The following is a 17,547-nucleotide window of genomic DNA, read 5'->3' on the forward strand; positions in this document are numbered from 1 at the left end:
GACTGTTTAACAGTCTGGAGATAGAAGCTATTTATCAGTCTCTCGGTCCCAGCTTTGCTGCACCTGTACTGTCTCCACAGATGGTAGCGGGGTGAACAGGTCGTGGCTTGGGTGGCTGAGGTCCTTGGTTTGTTTTGTATGGGATATCTATAATAGACATTTGAGTGCAATTCATATGTCTTTGAGAATCTAGGTCTATGATTGGGATTCGATTACAGATCCAGGCTTTTTGCCTGATTGCAGGACCCAGATCTAGGTTGGGTTTGATGATGATCATATATTACTTAGCAAACACAATCAGGACCTACAGAGAATAGGCGATAGCCCACAGCCATGCTTGGCATTTGCCTTGATTAGATAACATGGTGTCTCGATGGCGGGAGATCATGTTCACTGGCAGTTTTCTGCTTGAGGCAGAGCTAAATCAGCTAATTCAATGTCATTACCGAGTACCAAGTGCTTCTATGTTTTTTCTCTTACTTAGTGATGGCAATACAGCAGTTTTCTTTCAATAAGGATGTGATCACAATTTACTTACGCTCTTGTGATAACATTGCCACTAGCTATTGTGAACATTAACTGAACAATCCAATGCCGTTTTGGACGTTAGACGAGTATGGCATTTGTGACATCAAGTCAACTGCGAAGATGCTTGCTATAGCAGGTGCCAATTGTAAAATGACCTTACATTGTGATGTTGCTGTTGCATAAATGGTTGTCATCATGACATCAATGAATATATTAAGACATAAGCATTTACCTATTCTGTTTTTCTTGTAGGGAGTTTGCGCGTTGGAAGGTGAGGAACACAGCCATTGAGAGGAGGGACCTGATCCGGAACCCTGTGCCGCTCATGCCAGACTTCCAGCGCAGTGTCCGGTTGCTAGGGCGACGACCCTCCACTCAACAGTTCATCGACACCATCATCAAGAAGTATGGAACCCACATCCTGATATCCGCCACCTTGGGAGGTGAGAAAGCATATATCTACTTCTACTTTACTAAGACAACAGTGGTGGGCCAAAAAATGCCCTCCCGGGCTCCTTATTGTAGTTGGTTTGACAATTTTTTCCCCCCATTACCTTATTTGGGCAAAGCCATTGTCCATGCCACCTTCTTGTATGGGGAAATAGATGGGATATCATTTGGTAAATTGGTAGTTTTGACAGTCAAATGAGCTTATGCATAGCTGGTAATGATAGAATGGTTAACCCCCTCTAAAACCTGCACTGGTTCTTCTCATGGTTCTGTCCTGTTAAGATAACATTTGAGGTGGTTTTATCTGATTCAACATTTTGTATCAACCTGTCGCTGACGATTTTGGAGCTCATGCATTTTACAGGCAAGGCCCTGCTTTAGAAACATATCTTTTCTGTTTAAATCTAGGATTTCACTTGAATGTCAAACAGTCAGCTTCAATAATTCAGTTCAAGTGAAAGTGGGGGATTTCATAGGTAGACATTTAGAGTTGCAATATCATATATACAAGCCTGCAAGGTGATTTTCCCTAACACACTCATTTTGGAATTCAGAAATCTAATATTGTGGTGAAATATGATGCTTAGGTAAAATATAAATAAGTTCAAAATAAAACTAACTCCAAGGAGGATGATTCACTACTACCACAAATGCAGACATTATTAAAGGTAATGATATAAGGAATCTTGACACAAAGAACTGATTGCAATGTTGCAGGTTATCTTTATTTCTCTTCACTCTCTTTTCACTGTTTTCATTCTCTCTCTTCCTCTTTCTTCTTCTCTCTCTCTCTCTCTCTCTCTCTCTCTCTCTCTCTCTCTCTCTCTCTCTCTCTCTCTCTCTCTCTCTCTCTCTCTCTCTCTCTTCCTCTTTCTTCTTCTCTCTCTCTCTCTCTCTCTCTCTCTCTCTCTCTCTCTCTCTCTCTCTCTCTCTCTCACTCTCTCTCTCTCTTCACTCTCTTACTCTTTCTTGTTTGTGTCTCTTTCTTCAATTCTCGGTCTTTCTTCCCCCTCTCTCTCCCAACTAACTAAGTTTCACCATATCATGTATAACCTTGAAGGCATTTCAGAGAGTTATGGCCTAGAAGTCACTCATCTTAATCTCTGGGTTGCACATTAAAGAAACACCATTATATGAGCCGATAAACCCAGAAACCAGGAGTGTACTGAAAGCTGGCCTGCAGGCCCACAGCTATTACATCTAAGGTGATAAAGGAGTACAGAAAAGATGATGTTCTCTTCGTCAGACTCACTTTATGAGCTAAAATGAGTCTCTGCTTAATTGGAAAAAATAGGTCTGTCTGATGGCCGGCCCGATTGAGAATGTGTGATGTCGTGTGTGTGTGTGTGTGTGTGTGTGTGTGTGTGTGTGTGTGTGTGTGTGTGTGTGTGTGTGTGTGTGTGTGTGTGTGTGTGTGTGTGCATGCGTGCGTGCGTGCGTGCGTGCGTGTGTGTGTGTGTGTATGCATGTACAGTATATGTGTGTAGAATGTGCATGTGTGTTTGCAGGTCTGCAGACACTATTGAACACTGCACATGTTGCCATTGTGCAGTATAATAGTATAATGTAATATATCCTGTAACCCACACAGGTACCATTAACTCCACAATAGAGTACCTATGTCTAACAATTCCATTGCTTTTAAGCACCAGTAGCACTCCTAGCACCAGACAGCAGACGGTGTTAATGATATACAGGCAAATCAATACCTTCGCCTCATATATTGCTTTTATATATCCATCATCTTGTATTATTTCATTACAGTAGCCAATAAAATCGGGGCCCTGTATGGCAATAATGTATATCCATAAAACTGGGAATGACATCATTGACCATAGGCTGAGACAGAGCTTAGGACGCTGAAGGCTCAGCTATAGGTATGAATCAATTTAGTCATTATCGAGGCACAGCGCCAAAGAGCTGCCCAGTAAAATGTAAGACAATGTATTTTTTATGAAAAGATCACCCACAAAGATAAAATATAGCTAGGGGCTGACTTTACTGGGGCAAAAGCAGTAAAGTCACATATTTATGTACAGTAGACCTACTTCCACATAAGCCAGAGAGGGGCAAAGCTATAGCGATAGAGGGTTAATGTTGTATCATTATCTTTGTGCAGTAGGTCAAGGGTGTGTGTGTAACCTTCCTTCCCCCAGGGAAAAGCAGGGAGAGTAGAGAGAGAGTGGGGCTATCCTCCTTCCATGCCATGGTACTGCTGTTTCAACCAGACATGAGACATTGGGGCTGACTGTCGCCCCCCCGGTCACAGCCACCACAAGCTAAGTGACCAATCCCAATGCATCGCCAAGGGCCAAATAACCAATCACGATGCGGGGGGTCGTGAACATATGTGACATGTTCTTGAATGAGTTCCAGACAACTTGGCTTGTATGCTCTTTGAACGGCAAGGAGAGGGCGGCGGAGGGAAAATGAGCTGTTCAACCTTTACGAAGTGTCAACAAACTGGCGTTGGCATGCGTACACTTACAGTAGATCACAGAGTCATTGTTTGCTGCTGTGTAAAGGTTCAGGGCTTTCTGCTGGAGTGTTCACCTCTTCCCCTGCGGTATCAGGATGTTTACTTCTAAAGGTCATTCCCTCGGTGTGAAAGCAATCCACTCACTTACGCCCTTAACATATTCAACCTTTATAAAAACACATCATATGGCGTTATTAGGGGGATAATAAACCGTTTCTGGTGACATTTTGATGTATAAATGGCAGTTATAGTCACTCCAGATATTGTAATTACACAGTGGCGTTCTAGAGATGGCTTGGAAACTTCAGTAATATTTGTTGCTGAACGATATGTTGTACTTTATTGTCCATTTACATGGAAAATCATTCTGTGACTTCAGCATACACATACACGAACACAATATATCCCATGCAGTACGGGAAACTGAAAAGTTGACATGTTCACTTATTCGAAGTCTCTGCGGCCTACTGTCCGACGTGTATTGGGCCTGCATCTGTCCTTTGTCCCACTGTTCAGCAGCCCCATGGCGACTAGCCACCGATGGACGACAAAGTGTGCACACTGTACATGAATGAATACTTCTACCAGGCAAAATAGTACGTCAACAATGGTATTTTATTGTACTGTATCATAAAATAAGTTTCCACTTCCTGTCTTCCCTGTAGGTGAGGAGGCATTGACCATGTACATGGCCAAGAACAAGCTGGACAGAAAGCTGGTCAACGCCACTCAGAACGTGGAGGCCCTGCACCAGCTGGCCTCCTCCTACTTCATTGACCGAGATGGCACCATGAGGAAACTCCATGAGATCCAGATCTCTACCAATGCCATCAAGGTATGCATCTTTACACATACAAAAATACAGTACGTAAATATGTTCAAATGTGTCACAGTAGTCGGACATCAAAGGAATGAGTTTGAGAAGTAGTGTAATGTCTGAGCACTGTTTGGTGATCCCACAAGTGATCTTTAACTAAGCTTTTGTGATATAAACCGCACTTCGACAAAACATGATGTTGTTCTGGTACACAAACACATGACTATCACACACACCTCCAGCCCCATCCTAGCCACCTTGGAGAGTGTCTTGCCGTCTTTTTGAAGTCCTAAGTGACAGGTGGATGAAGAGGTTCTGGCAGACGGGGTGCTGGAAAGCAGGAAGTCAAGCATGACACAATTAAACAGAATTGACAATGGCTGCTGAGTCAGGGCTGGGCGAAGAGTTGAGGAGGGAAGAAGCACACACAGCGCATTCTCAACAGTATCGCCACTGTAACCAGCCACACTGTGTGGAGCCAGAGAAGACCTGTCCTGACTATCTTCTTGACTGACAAACCTGCACTATCTCTGAGTCATACCGGTGTTGAATAGTTGGACTGTATGTGGGAGATCTCTGAGTATTTTGAAGTGGGTGCGTGTGTGTGCGTGTGTGTGTGTGTGTGTGCGTGTGTGTGTGTGTGTGTGTGTGTGTGTGTGTGTGTGTGTGTGTGTGTGTGTGTGTGTGTGTGTGTGTGTGTGTGTGTGTGTGTGTGTGTGTGTGTGTGTGTGTGTGTGTGTGTGTTTTATCCTCAATCATGTGGCGTCAAAGAATGTGCCTACTCAATGTCAAGAATAGTTTTACACTGAGTACATGACTAATAATTCAATCTGTCTTACACTACAATTACATTAATCATATACAATATCTCATCATATGTCTCAACCGAGGAGAGAGTTTATTTAGTGAGTCAGAAGGGTTATCAAATCAACAAAATCGCTTATCACATTCAATTCATCCAATAAAATATGTTGATCCTATCTTCAATTTAAGTGGAATGAACAATTGATCCTTCAGGCATTAGATAAGGAAGAAACACTCCATATATATTTCAAATAAGCAAACCAAAGACACTTGAAGGGAACAAAATACCATATAAAAAGAAGAATTTAGGAATTTAGGAGGAGGAAAACTGTATAACAGAAAATCCATTTTCATTGATTCCCAATATGAAATAGGATCATTTTTTTCTGTTTTGACTGGAAAAGAGGGAAAAATTGAAAGCAAAAAATAATATTATTTGAGGCCACTGCCCACACAAATTAAAGCTGTTACTCATTCTATTGAAAGGTTTAATGCTTTGTCAGAAGTACGATCATCCAAAATCTGTTGTGGCTGGGCCAATCTCTCCCACTATATATAGAAGGTGATGGCAGAAGTAAAGTCAGCCGCTGGTCCTACAGTCACGTAGCAGACAGACAACGATTTGTACGTGGAGAGGAAGCTGAGTCTGACGCACAGCCTGGATCTATAGACACAGAACAAGGCCCTGCACTTCCAATATTGATTTAATATGGCTGGGAGTCAAACTTCACAGTGAGACGCTGCGGTCTATGGAGAAAACACAGGCACAAAGACATCAATAGAGATGAAAACTAAGACTGTTTCCTGTCTGGCGAGTAAGCACATTTACTGTGTAGAGTTTGAGGTAAGTACTGGGTTTACTTAGTGAAATGTGCGTTTTAAGCTCTGGAGATGGCTAGTTTTGGTATTTCATTTCCCTTACACAATTTTCCATATCCTCATGTTATCATGTTATCATACTCTTAAACATACATGCATGCACACACACACACATCCACGCATGCATGCACCAGACATACACATTGTTAGTCATATGTCTAGTGTAAGCCCTAATCTTTTTTAGTCTGTACACTCTCTCCCCCCTGATACCTCTTGCTGGAGGACACTTCAATAGTTGAGGCTGTAGCAGAAAAATGAACAGTAGTGTACAGGCATTAGTGTGTGTGCATTAGTGGGGATGGCCTGAGAGCATCTACTGATCTGCCAAGCTGGGCTATATTTATCAACTCCTCATCCCTGGCCCGTCCCCCCATCTCCCCAAGCCTTAGCACTGCTTAAGAGGTTCCAGAAACTTGCAAACGTTAATCAAAACTAAGACATCTCCCCAATGCCCCGGTGACACCCAGGGCAAGCCAGGGATTTGTTATTTTTCTAAGACCCCACACAGGAATTTATCTGCCCAAACCAATGAATGTTTGTGGCCTGGAAGCCTCAACCATCACCTCCATTCTTTTTGGCTGCAAAACATTCACAGCCCCATGGGTGGCTTAATAGCAGAACTCCAAACAAACAAGGGTTTTGGGCCAAAGTGTCTCTGTAACTGGCAGATTGTTTGTTGGGGCTGTGAAGTCTCGGAGTGCCATGTGTGTGCGTTGAAATGTGCATGTGTACATTATATGCTGAGACTGCAGAATTAGATGTTCATCCACGTTCTCCAAACATGACGTTTTTAAGTTAGGTGTTAAGTTTAGGCACTCATTCTGAATGGTTAAGGTAAGGGTTAAGGGATAGGGTTAAAACAAAACATTTAAAACCAGTATCCACAACTGGGATCTCACACGCAACCTTCTGATCCAGAGTCATGGGATTATACCCATTCGCCAACCCCGTCCACAATGCCTTAGCAACACCCAAGTTTACTTGATGGCCCTAGTGGCTGGTTTTGAAGGCCTTTCCCGACATCCTCAGTGCATGGATAGACTTCCAATGTCGACGTCAATCTGTAACGATCTAACTGGCACATCAGCTTCTATGGAATTCAACTAAAGGGAAAGAGAACACACACACACACACACACACACACACACACACACACACACACACACACACACACACACACACACACACACACACACACACACACACACACACACACACACACACACACACACACACACACACACACACACACACACGGCAGGCTGACCTGTGGTTACTGAGATCCTATAGGAGGATTCCCACAGTACTTGATTTGTCTCCTAGAATATAGATGTTCTTCACTTTCTACACATTGAAGAGATGACAACTAAAGTTGCCATTTTTTTTCTACTGCTCTTGCAATTATATACACTGAGTCTACAAAACATTAGGAATACCTTCCTAATATTGAGTTGCTCCCCCTTTTGCCCTCAGAACAGCACAATTTGCCGGAGCATGGACTATATAAGGCGTTGAAAGCGTTCCACAGGGATGCTGTCCCATGTTGAATCCAATGCTTCCCACAGTTGTGTCAAGTTGGCTGGATGTCCTTTGGGTGGTGGTCCATTCTTTATACACACGGGGAAACGGTTGAGCGTGAAAAACCCAGCAGCGTTGCAGTTCTTGCCACAAACCGGTGCGCTTGGCATCTGCTACCATACTCCGTTCACTTACATCTTTTGTCTTGCCCATTCAACCTCTGAATGGCACACATACACAATCCATGTCTCAATTGTCTCTCTTTAACCTGTCTCCTCCCCTTCATCTACACGGATTGAAGTGGATGCAACAAGTGACATCATTAATGGATCATAGCTTTCACCTGGATTCACCTGGTCAGTCTGTCATAGAAAGAGCATGTTATGTAAACTCAGCGTATACACAGCAATATCCATCCGTCCATATTTCTATTATTTCACCTTTATTTAACCAGGTAGGCTAGTTGAGAACAGGTTCTCATTTGCAACTGCGACCTGGCCAAGATAAAGCATAGCAGTGTGAACAGACAACACAGAGTTACAAATGGAGTAAACAATTAACAAGTCAGTAACACAGAGAAAAAAGGGGAGTCTATATACAATGTGTGCAAAAGGCATGAGGAGGTAGGCGAATAATTACAATATTGCAGATTAACACTGGAGTGATAAATGATCAGATGATCATGTACAGGTAGAGATATTGGTGTGCAAAAGAGCAGAAAAGTAAATAAATAAAAACTGTGGGGATGAGGTAGGTGAAAATGGGGGTGCTATTTACCAATAGATTATGTACAGCTGCAGCGATCGGTTAGCTGCTCAGCTAGCTGATGTTTGAAGTTGGTGAGGGAGATAAAGTCTCCAACTTCAGCGATTTTGCAATTCGTTCCAGTCACAGGCAGCAGAGTACTGGAACGAAAGGCGGCCGAATGAGGTGTTGGCTTTAGGGATGATCAATGAGATACACCTGCTGGAGCGCGTGCTACGGATGGGTTTTGCCATCGTGACCAGTGAGCTGAGATAAGGCGGAGCTTTGCCTAGCATGGCCTTGTAGATGACCTGGAGCCAGTGGGTCTGGCGACGAATATGTAGCGAGGGCCAGCCGACTAGAGCATACAAGTCGCAGTGGTGGGTAGTATAAGGTGCTTTAGTGACAAAACGGATGGCACTGTGATAAACTGCATCCAGTTTGCTGAGAAGAGTGTTGGAAGCAATTTTGTAGATGACGTCGCCGAAGTCGAGGATTGGTAGGATAGTCAGTTTTACTATGGTAAGCTTGGCAGCGTGAGTGAAGGAGGCTTTGTTGCGGAATAGAAAGCCGATTCTTGATTTGATTTTCGATTGGAGATGTTTGATATGGGTCTGGAAGGAGAGTTTGCAGTCTAGCCAGACACCTAGGTACTTATAGGTGTCCACATATTCAAGGTCGGAACCATCCAGTGTGGTGATGCTAGTTGGGCATGCGGGTGCAGGCAGCGATCGGTTGAAAAGCATGCATTTGGTTTTACTAGCGTTTAAGAGCAGTTGGAGGCCACGGAAGGAGTGTTGTATGGCATTGAAGCTCGATTGGAGGTTAGATAGCACAGTGTCCAATGACGGGCCGAAAGTGTATACAATGGTGTCGTCTGCGTAGAGGTGGATCAGGGAATCGCCCGCAGCAAGAGCAACATCATTGATATATACAGAGAAAAGAGTCGGCCCGAGAATTGAACCCTGTGGCACCCCCATAGAGACTGCCAGAGGACCGGACAACATGCCCTCCGATTTGATCAACTCATGACACATCTGCTCCCGCTCTTCCCTCCTCTGGGCACTTGAGGGTGCCAGGTTGCCCTGCATCACGTACTCCTGCCATCCTTCACACACACCTGCCTTCCCTCACCACGCGTATCAGCGTTATTGGACTCACCTGGACTCACTTATCACCTGTTTATATCCTCCCCTATATTTGTCAGTTCCCCTGCTCTGTTCCCCACGGCTGCATTGTATTGTTTTTGTCTTTAGTATTAGTTTGCTGACGCTGTTCCTGTCTCGTTCCATGTCCATCTTTATTAAATGTTTTACTCCCTGTACCTGCTTCGTCTCTCCAGCGTCAACTCATGTGACAGAATGCAGCAGCCAACATACGAAGCATCGGGGAGTACTGGCGTTCCGGTTGGTATGGAGACACCGGCTCTGGGTCGCCACCGATGGAACCGGAGGTGCCTAGCCAGCCCGTCGGGCTTCCACGCCCTAACTGGCTCGAGAGGTTTCTTTGCCCCAGTTGGCTCGGATGGCACCCATCCCACGTCGGGCCTCAGCCGGATCGTCAGTTCTTGTTCTCCCAGCCGGTCCAGGAGTTTTTTTAGTTTGTCTTTTGTTTTGTTGGTGATGTCGGGGTGGATTCTGCCGCCGATGGAACTGGGGGTGCCTAAGCCAGCCCATCGGGCTTCCACGCCCTGGCTGGCTCGAGAGGTTTCCTTACCTCGGTTGGTTCGGTGGCTTCCCATCCCACGTCACTCTCCTCCGGATCATCGGTCTCCGCCTCTGCAGCCGGATCGACAGGCTCCCATGTCTCAGCCAGTTCACCCAGGTGGGACGCCGTATGGCGCCCCAAGAGGAGGGGGGGTACTGTCACGACCGCTCCCTGCCCCCGCCCAGGGCGCCAGGTGGCCCTGCATCACACACTCCTGCCATCCATCACGCACACCTGCCTTCCCTCGTCACGCGCATCAGCACTTATCACCTGTTTATATCCTCCCCTATATTTGTCAGTTCCCCTGCTCTGTTCCCCACGGCTGCATTGTATTGTTTTTGTCTTTAGTATTAGTTTGTTGACGCTGTTCCTGTCTCGTTCCATGTCCGTTATTTATGAAATGTTTTACTCCCCGTACCTGCTTCGTCTCTCCAGCGTCAACTCATGTGACAACCCGTCCATTACCCCGTCATTCATTCAGAGCCAACTATCTTTCCATTGTGCTTCCTAGTCGGGCTACCTATTCGTTTGTCTTTCCATCCACCCATGCCTCAGCAGGGCAAACAAACAAGTAATTGGGACACAGCATACTGTCTAAAACTGTAGCATAGCCTAAATCAGACATGTACAGTAGCCCACTAAGCGAAATGAAGAACAGCACAACAGAATGAAGAACACGCGTCAAACTGTGCACGGCACAATCCCCCTCCCGTTAGAAATAAAAAGTAAGACGTGTGCGTCTGTGTAGCAGGATCCAATAGCTGGCTGCAAGAGGGGGGATCATTGGAGGGGGTCATTTAAGAAGGAAAATAAGATTCCCTGTAGGGTGTTTTATTGAAAGATGGAGGAAAAAATTCAATGTTATGAGCAGACTGTTTATCTGTAACAAAGACCATGGATGATTATACAGGGGTGGTCGGAATATAGTTTCTGCTGTGTGACGCTGGCCAGGGTTCCCACAAGGTCACCTCCCTGAAGAGTCACTCTTGCTGGCCTGATTTACACTAGGATTCAATATGCAGATTTACTGATGATGCAGCAGTTGTTTTTCCAGGCGTCCATGCCGGATCTATGGGACAGGCCAGAATCCTGTTTCTCCTTTCTGATTGCCACCTATGTGGTCCACAGTCCTCTTGAGTAGTGTGGAGCCAAATGTGTCTGAAATATTGAAATTGTTTTTTGGGGTGACCCAGATTTTTTAGGGGTGTGAATTTTACTCAGCTATGATTACTTGTTTGGGGAGGGTTGTGGCCTAATGAATGCATTTGTATTTTATATGTTGGTACTCAGTTTTAGCACTACCAATTTTACCAACTGACATATCATGAGTTTTGCGGGTAGGCCATGTGATACAGTGTAATTATTAAATTCCATGGAATCACGTTACATTCCAAAAGCAAACTTACTCTGAGATGTGTCCAGCCATAAAGAGTTACTGGGGAGCTTCTCCCTTCATTTCCCTGTTTCCAGAAATAGAAAGTCATTAGGTGAGTGGCAGGTGATAGGCACATTAAGAAAGCTCTGCTGTGACAGCATTCCCTTGATGAAGACACTCCATCATACTGGATGTACCCCTCCCTCAAGTCCCAATCTATTCCTTCGTTCCCTCTCTCCCTCCTTCTCTCAGGCTAACATGATTTTTAATCCTACCTGCTGTCACTAGAGTTGTGTGACAGCAAATATTTCTGAAATGGCTAGAGGACAGGGCTAGGCGATGTCTTGAAGCCTTTGATAAGCAGTAATGCTAATATCTGTGCCTTGATTCACTAACTGTAGCTATACCACAAACGTTGTCAGTAGTAATACTCCTCACCTCTACACTGCCGTAATAAAGTGTAGATGTGCAGCACAAAATGACTGCCATGTGGGCTCATTGTTGGTGAATGAGGTAAGTTCATTTGTCTTGAAATTACAAGCACCTTGTGATCTGGTGGGATACATGGATGTAAGTTAGTAGTTAATGACATATTTCTGTGAAACAAAGAGCGAGGGGCGAAGAAGGATTGATTGGTTGATTGTGCTTCATCTGAGCTGCAAGGGCAAGCAATTTCCTGAACTTCAGCAAGCTTGCAATAACGCCTCCTGAAGCCAGTCTTATTGCAGCCATAGTTTTTCTGTCAGGCGGTGCTGGAGGGAAAAATCTACAATTATACATTTTGAATAATGACTGCAACAGTGCATGAAGTTCACTTGAGTCCTTATGAATCACAGACACCATGAAAATGGCATATAATGTGAATAATTGAATAGGTGTTAATTAAAAATACATGGTGATATTGTTAAACAAAATGGGTATTAGACATAACGTTGCCACTCATCCCGTTACACAACATATTGAAATGCCATTGCTCCTGAGGCTTCCAGCGTGACATGCTCTTAGCAATCCATTGTGCACATAATTGACAGGAAATATGCTATAACCATTAGTGGGATCCATCTAAATGAGAAGAGATGGATAGGATGCAATGTACTATATAGTATGTTTTCACTCTAACACAAACCAATTCTCCTCCTCTGGACAAAGATTGAGTATGCAATTCAAACAAATCCTAAAATTGACAAACACAGGATAACATTGTTCCTCTCATTATAATCCAAATATGCTTATGATTCTACACTCTTATTAGAAAAAAAGGGTTCCAAAAGGGTTCTTCGGCTGTCCACATAAGAGAACCCTTTTTGGTTCCAAGTAGAACCCCTTTGGGTTTCATGTAGAACCCTCTGTAGAAAGGTTCTACTTTTACATGGAACACAAAAGGGTTCTTCAAAGGGTTCTCCTATAGGGAAAGCCGAAGAACCCTTTAAGGTTCTAGATAGCACCTTTTTTGTCAAAGAGTGTAGGTTTACTGATTTTTGGAGATCAAAGACAGCGTGTTCTAGAGCCATGGTTTAAAGATAGGACTATGAAACAGTGTGGCCCCACTGGGATTCTGAGTTGTGTTCCGCTTAATAATCCAAATCCTCTAAATCCCCCTTGGCCTGTTTCAGCTCTTTGATTGCTCCTTGTATTTTTATTACGTTGTATGCCGTTTTTATAATCTGGCAAACCAATAAATGGAGTGTGAGTGAGTGAGTGAGTGAGTGAGTGAGTGAGTGAGTGAGTGAGTGAGTGAGAATCAGTGGTGATTTACCAAGGACAGTAATCTTATATTTTCCCTCCTTTTGACAATATGATTCTTGCACTATAGCACACATTGATCGAGGGAAAATGTCTGATGTATTTTCTGCATTCACAGTGCACACAGTTGTGTGTACAGTATGTGTGACACTGTGAGTGAGTGTGTGTATGCATGCGCGTGCATGCATGTGCATGTTTTGCCAACAATGGGGTTGCCCAGAGGTTATATAAAGACCAGTTATTCACTCTGCTAGGTTACCATGCATCATGCAATACGACCTTTATAGGAAGTCATTTATTATGTGATAAGCAACGGGAGAAAAGCACCCTGTCAGCACCCATCAAGATGCCAGGGTTTGATAGGCCAGGCAAGCACAGTAATCAATCTACTTTGAAACTTTATGCAGGGCTGCAGAGTAATTCGAAAAGTTCTTGTTTTGGATTCTCAGTCAGTAACTTTACTGTAGCTTTCTGACATTTTGGAGTTTGCAGTGGTGGACAGTTGCAGTGGTATGGCTGCTGCAAGCATACCTAACTTTAGATACTCTTAAATAATAAACAGATCCAAATGATGTTGTCTATTGTGCTCAAAACATAACATATTTACCATTTGGCAGGAAGGGACATACACTTTAATGTTAAGCAATGTTATTGCGAAGCTTGTTGGGATCCTATCACTCTCAGTTTTACCCCACAACAGAGTGACGTCAAGGGTAAGATATACATCTGTCTAATTTCCTGCTTGTCAGCCTGCCATCTGGCCCCGAATCACAATGAAAGATGGGAAAATGTCCACTGGGAACAGACATCAATTCAACATCTATTCCACATTGATTCGGCATCATTTTATTGAATGATGTGGAAACAATGTTGATTTAACCAGCGTGTCCCAAGCAGGAAGGGAGAAATAGGGCATTTAAGGACACAAACACATTTTACTGGGTGAATTGAGGATCTGATTTACCCATCACTGTATCTGCGCTCTGTATCAATGTAGCTGTATATCATGTTTGTTCACCATGGACCCTTCCCGCATCTTCGATAACCCCTATTCACGAGATTGGACTTCATGCAAGCTGCCAACGCAACCCCCCCTCATTCAAGCTAAGAGTTTTCTAACTGAGCCAGAGCCTGAGTGATTTTCCATTGAGGTTAATGCCAGGAGTTTTTTCTCTTAATCTCCATTGCTGAGTAGCATCGCATCTGGCTTCTTGGAATCGTGTGAAAGTACTATTGAGCACTGCCGGCCAGCTCGTTACGAGAAGAAAAGGGGATAAAAAGGAAGAAAGTCACCCTTCTTTTCAAGAGCAATGTCTTAAAATAAGTCTAAAGTTAGACGTGTAGTAAGACCTAAAAGCACCCTCACATTTGACTACCCTAATTATCCCATAGATTGAAGCTTGTGCAGGAAGAGAGGCGATGTCTGTGACTTTTATAAAGGGAAGTGATATTCTCTAGCAGAGAGTGGGGCGCAGGCACCGATTGAAGAAAAAAAAGTCCATTAGCGTCTTGCCTCTTTTAAAAGGAAATAACATCTTTAAAGGTCCTTAAAAGAAAATAGGTCTTAGGAGCCGGTGGTGGTACACGTCGCAGACGGACATAAGGAGGTACCTGTAGAAGTGCTGTGTAGAAAGACCTCATACGCTGTCTTCTGCGCTTTGGCCCAAATACGGTTCACTTAGCTGAGCAACGCAGAACACGTATGTGCTAGCGCGGCACGCACATGGAGTTCAGATATTTATGAACTACTCACACAGTCCCATTTGAAATATGAATGGATTATCCATAGCTAAATTAATCTACAGCCAGCAGTATTTATCACAGCCTTAATTTTTCAGGAAGAGTATCTGCTACCTTGGCAGAAACTAATGGGGATCCATATAAAATAGAAATACAGTATGTGCTATGTTTCTAACCATGTATAGCAGATATTGTTAGTTGATGAGTGTCCCCTTCTTCGTAAAGGAAATGCCGCACACCACTAATTTACGTGGCAATATAACCATGCCTGACCCAAGGTCCAGAATAAAACATTCAATCCGACCCTCTAATGATACCAATGACTGCTTGATGAGTTGCATGTTGCGTCAGGTAGCCTAGCGGTTAGAGCGTTTAGCCAGTAACTGAAAGGTCGCTGGTTCGAAGGTGAAAGATGACCAGGTGAAAACTCTGTTGATGTACCCTTGAGCAAGGCACTTAGCCCTAATTTGCACCATGGTACTATGGCTGACCCTGTAAAACAAAATGTTTCACTGCACCTATGTAGTGTATGTGACATGTGTAAGGGTTTCGATTAAATCTGTAATGCTGAAGACCTGTAATACAGTGTGTTATAAATGATATGACAATATTCCCGTGTTTGCAAAATACTGCATGTCGGCTCCATTGGAAATTAACTTTACATTTCAATTGCGCTACAGCAAAGATCTCCAGCGCTATCGATTGAATCGAGTCCTAAATCTCAACTCAGGATTTCAGCTTGTGAGTCTAGTCAAATTCTCATGAAAATAACTCTCTCTATGATCACCCCCTATCCTCCCTCACTCCAACACACACACACACACACTGCAGGTGTCTTTGTCCCCTACTGTTCCTCTCATCTTTGTCCTGATTCTCTTGCAGGTGACAGAGACTCGTACTGGCCCACTGGGATGCAGCAGCTATGATAATCTGGACTCGGTGAGCTCTGTCCTCCTGCAGAGCCCGGAGAGCAAGCTCCATCTTCAAGGTAAACATCCCCGCTCATGTCCCTGACCGTACTTCCACCATGGGAGTAGAGTCCTGCAGGGGTCAGCTTTTTTCTGCCGCACCCGCCCCCCACTGGCCACATCAATGAATTGCCCCATCCGATATCCAACATCAGGACAGATTTTCCTCCACAACCTGAACCTCCTGTATAGAATTCCTCTGAGAGCCGATCCATGACCCGCTAAATAAAATCTATTCATTTAATTGTTTTTACGACTCCAAAGTAGTAGGATATTAGGCTATCACTGGACTAATTCATTTGTCTGCATGTCTATTCAACATTTGGTTAAAAGGAAACCATGCCATGAATTAAGAATGATAGGCCTATCTTATTATTTTCACAATACTATGCAGCACATTGACTCAAATCGCTTTGAAGAAGAACCTTCTAAGTAGCCTTCTTCTTACCTAATGAAAGCTTATAGACGACATAACAAAACAATACCTTTACATTTGTCACGTGTGCTCCCTCTCCGGCCTCTAGGTCCCCAGGCTGCTCGTTATGGCGCACACCTGTCACCATTGTTACGTGTACCACGTCATTAAGACTCACTTGGACTCCGTCACTTCCCTGATTACCTTCCCTATATATGTCACTCCCTTTGGTTCCTTCCCCAGGCATCATTGTTTCTGTTCCTGTGTCATGTCTGTGCGTTGTTTGTGTTTCTTATTTCTGTATTATGTTGTGTTTATTTATTAAAACACTCACTCCCTGAACTTGCTTCCCGACTCTCAGCGCACATCGTTGCAACATTCAATATTGTTTAGATAATACAATTGTTTAATTGAAAGTTAAATAACCAATTCCCAGAATCGAATAGGCTATAGGCTGCAAAAATAGCATACATTTATTTAGTTAGCTATTGACGACTCAAACTTTTACCAGCCGCACAGGTTTAAACTTTATATGACTTGTGTATGATCTAATTGAACGAAAGCCTGAATTAATGTAATAATTAACTGAATTATCGTAACAAATACCTACTTGCACTTTTGCAAGCTGTGTATCCATCTACAAGCTTGTTGTCCTCCTTGTCCACAATGACTCCAAAATAGTTCCAAACCGGTGATTTCACATAACATTTATTTTTATTTTTCCTGTTACATTTAGCTTGTTACCATTTTTGCATCACATGGACAAATTAGGAATGTTTCAGCACCAGACAAATAATGGACAGTTCTCTGCGCTCTCTCACTGCATGGCTGATAGCCTTGGCCTAGGCTATGTCTGCCTCACCGTTAACATAATGGAATTCGCATCGCAATTCAACACAAAAAGCTCCTAGGTTTGTAGAAAATATTTTTTTCTTTATTTAAAACATTTTCAACCCCCAATATAATTGTTTTGAACCACGAGTCTGCCTGTGGGTTGAAATAATATTTTCATTCCACTCATCAGCCAATTTTTCTTTTGCGGATCCACTGCGGGGAATCATGAGTATCCAACCCAATGCTACAATGGCTGGAGGGTTAAGGGTCAATATTCCCCTTTAGCCCCCAGTCCATTCACATAATGAAATTCTGTTCATACATAGAGAAAAAGCCTCATAGGGACTTTCACCTGATTTGCACTGTCTTGCGGATTGAATATGAATGTATTTTATGGAATGAACCAGAGATTTGCTCCATAATTCCACTCTGGGAGATTTCTCCCATTCATTTTGTCATGGATCTTCTGTCCTTATGCTAATAAAATTGTCACTTTTATCCATGGTGTGTTTGGCCCATGAAGGAATTAAACCCAATAGCCTGAGC

The 17,547-nt window shown here is 43.5% G+C and overlaps 1 protein-coding gene across 1 annotated transcript in view; it reads left to right on the forward strand.

Moving 5' to 3' along the window:
* The window catches only part of LOC118385281 (BMP/retinoic acid-inducible neural-specific protein 1), a 122,378-nt gene that overhangs the window by 64,378 nt on the left and 40,453 nt on the right, over positions 1 to 17,547 (forward strand). Inside the window, exons 3-5 of the mRNA XM_035772279.2 lie at positions 781 to 971; positions 4,123 to 4,292; positions 15,667 to 15,772. Of these exons, the coding sequence (XP_035628172.1) occupies positions 781 to 971; positions 4,123 to 4,292; positions 15,667 to 15,772 (467 nt within the window). The remainder of the gene's footprint in view (positions 1 to 780; positions 972 to 4,122; positions 4,293 to 15,666; positions 15,773 to 17,547) is intronic.

This window comes from Oncorhynchus keta, chromosome 6 (assembly GCF_023373465.1).
Source record: "Oncorhynchus keta strain PuntledgeMale-10-30-2019 chromosome 6, Oket_V2, whole genome shotgun sequence".
NCBI classification, from domain to species: Eukaryota; Metazoa; Chordata; class Actinopteri; order Salmoniformes; family Salmonidae; genus Oncorhynchus; species Oncorhynchus keta.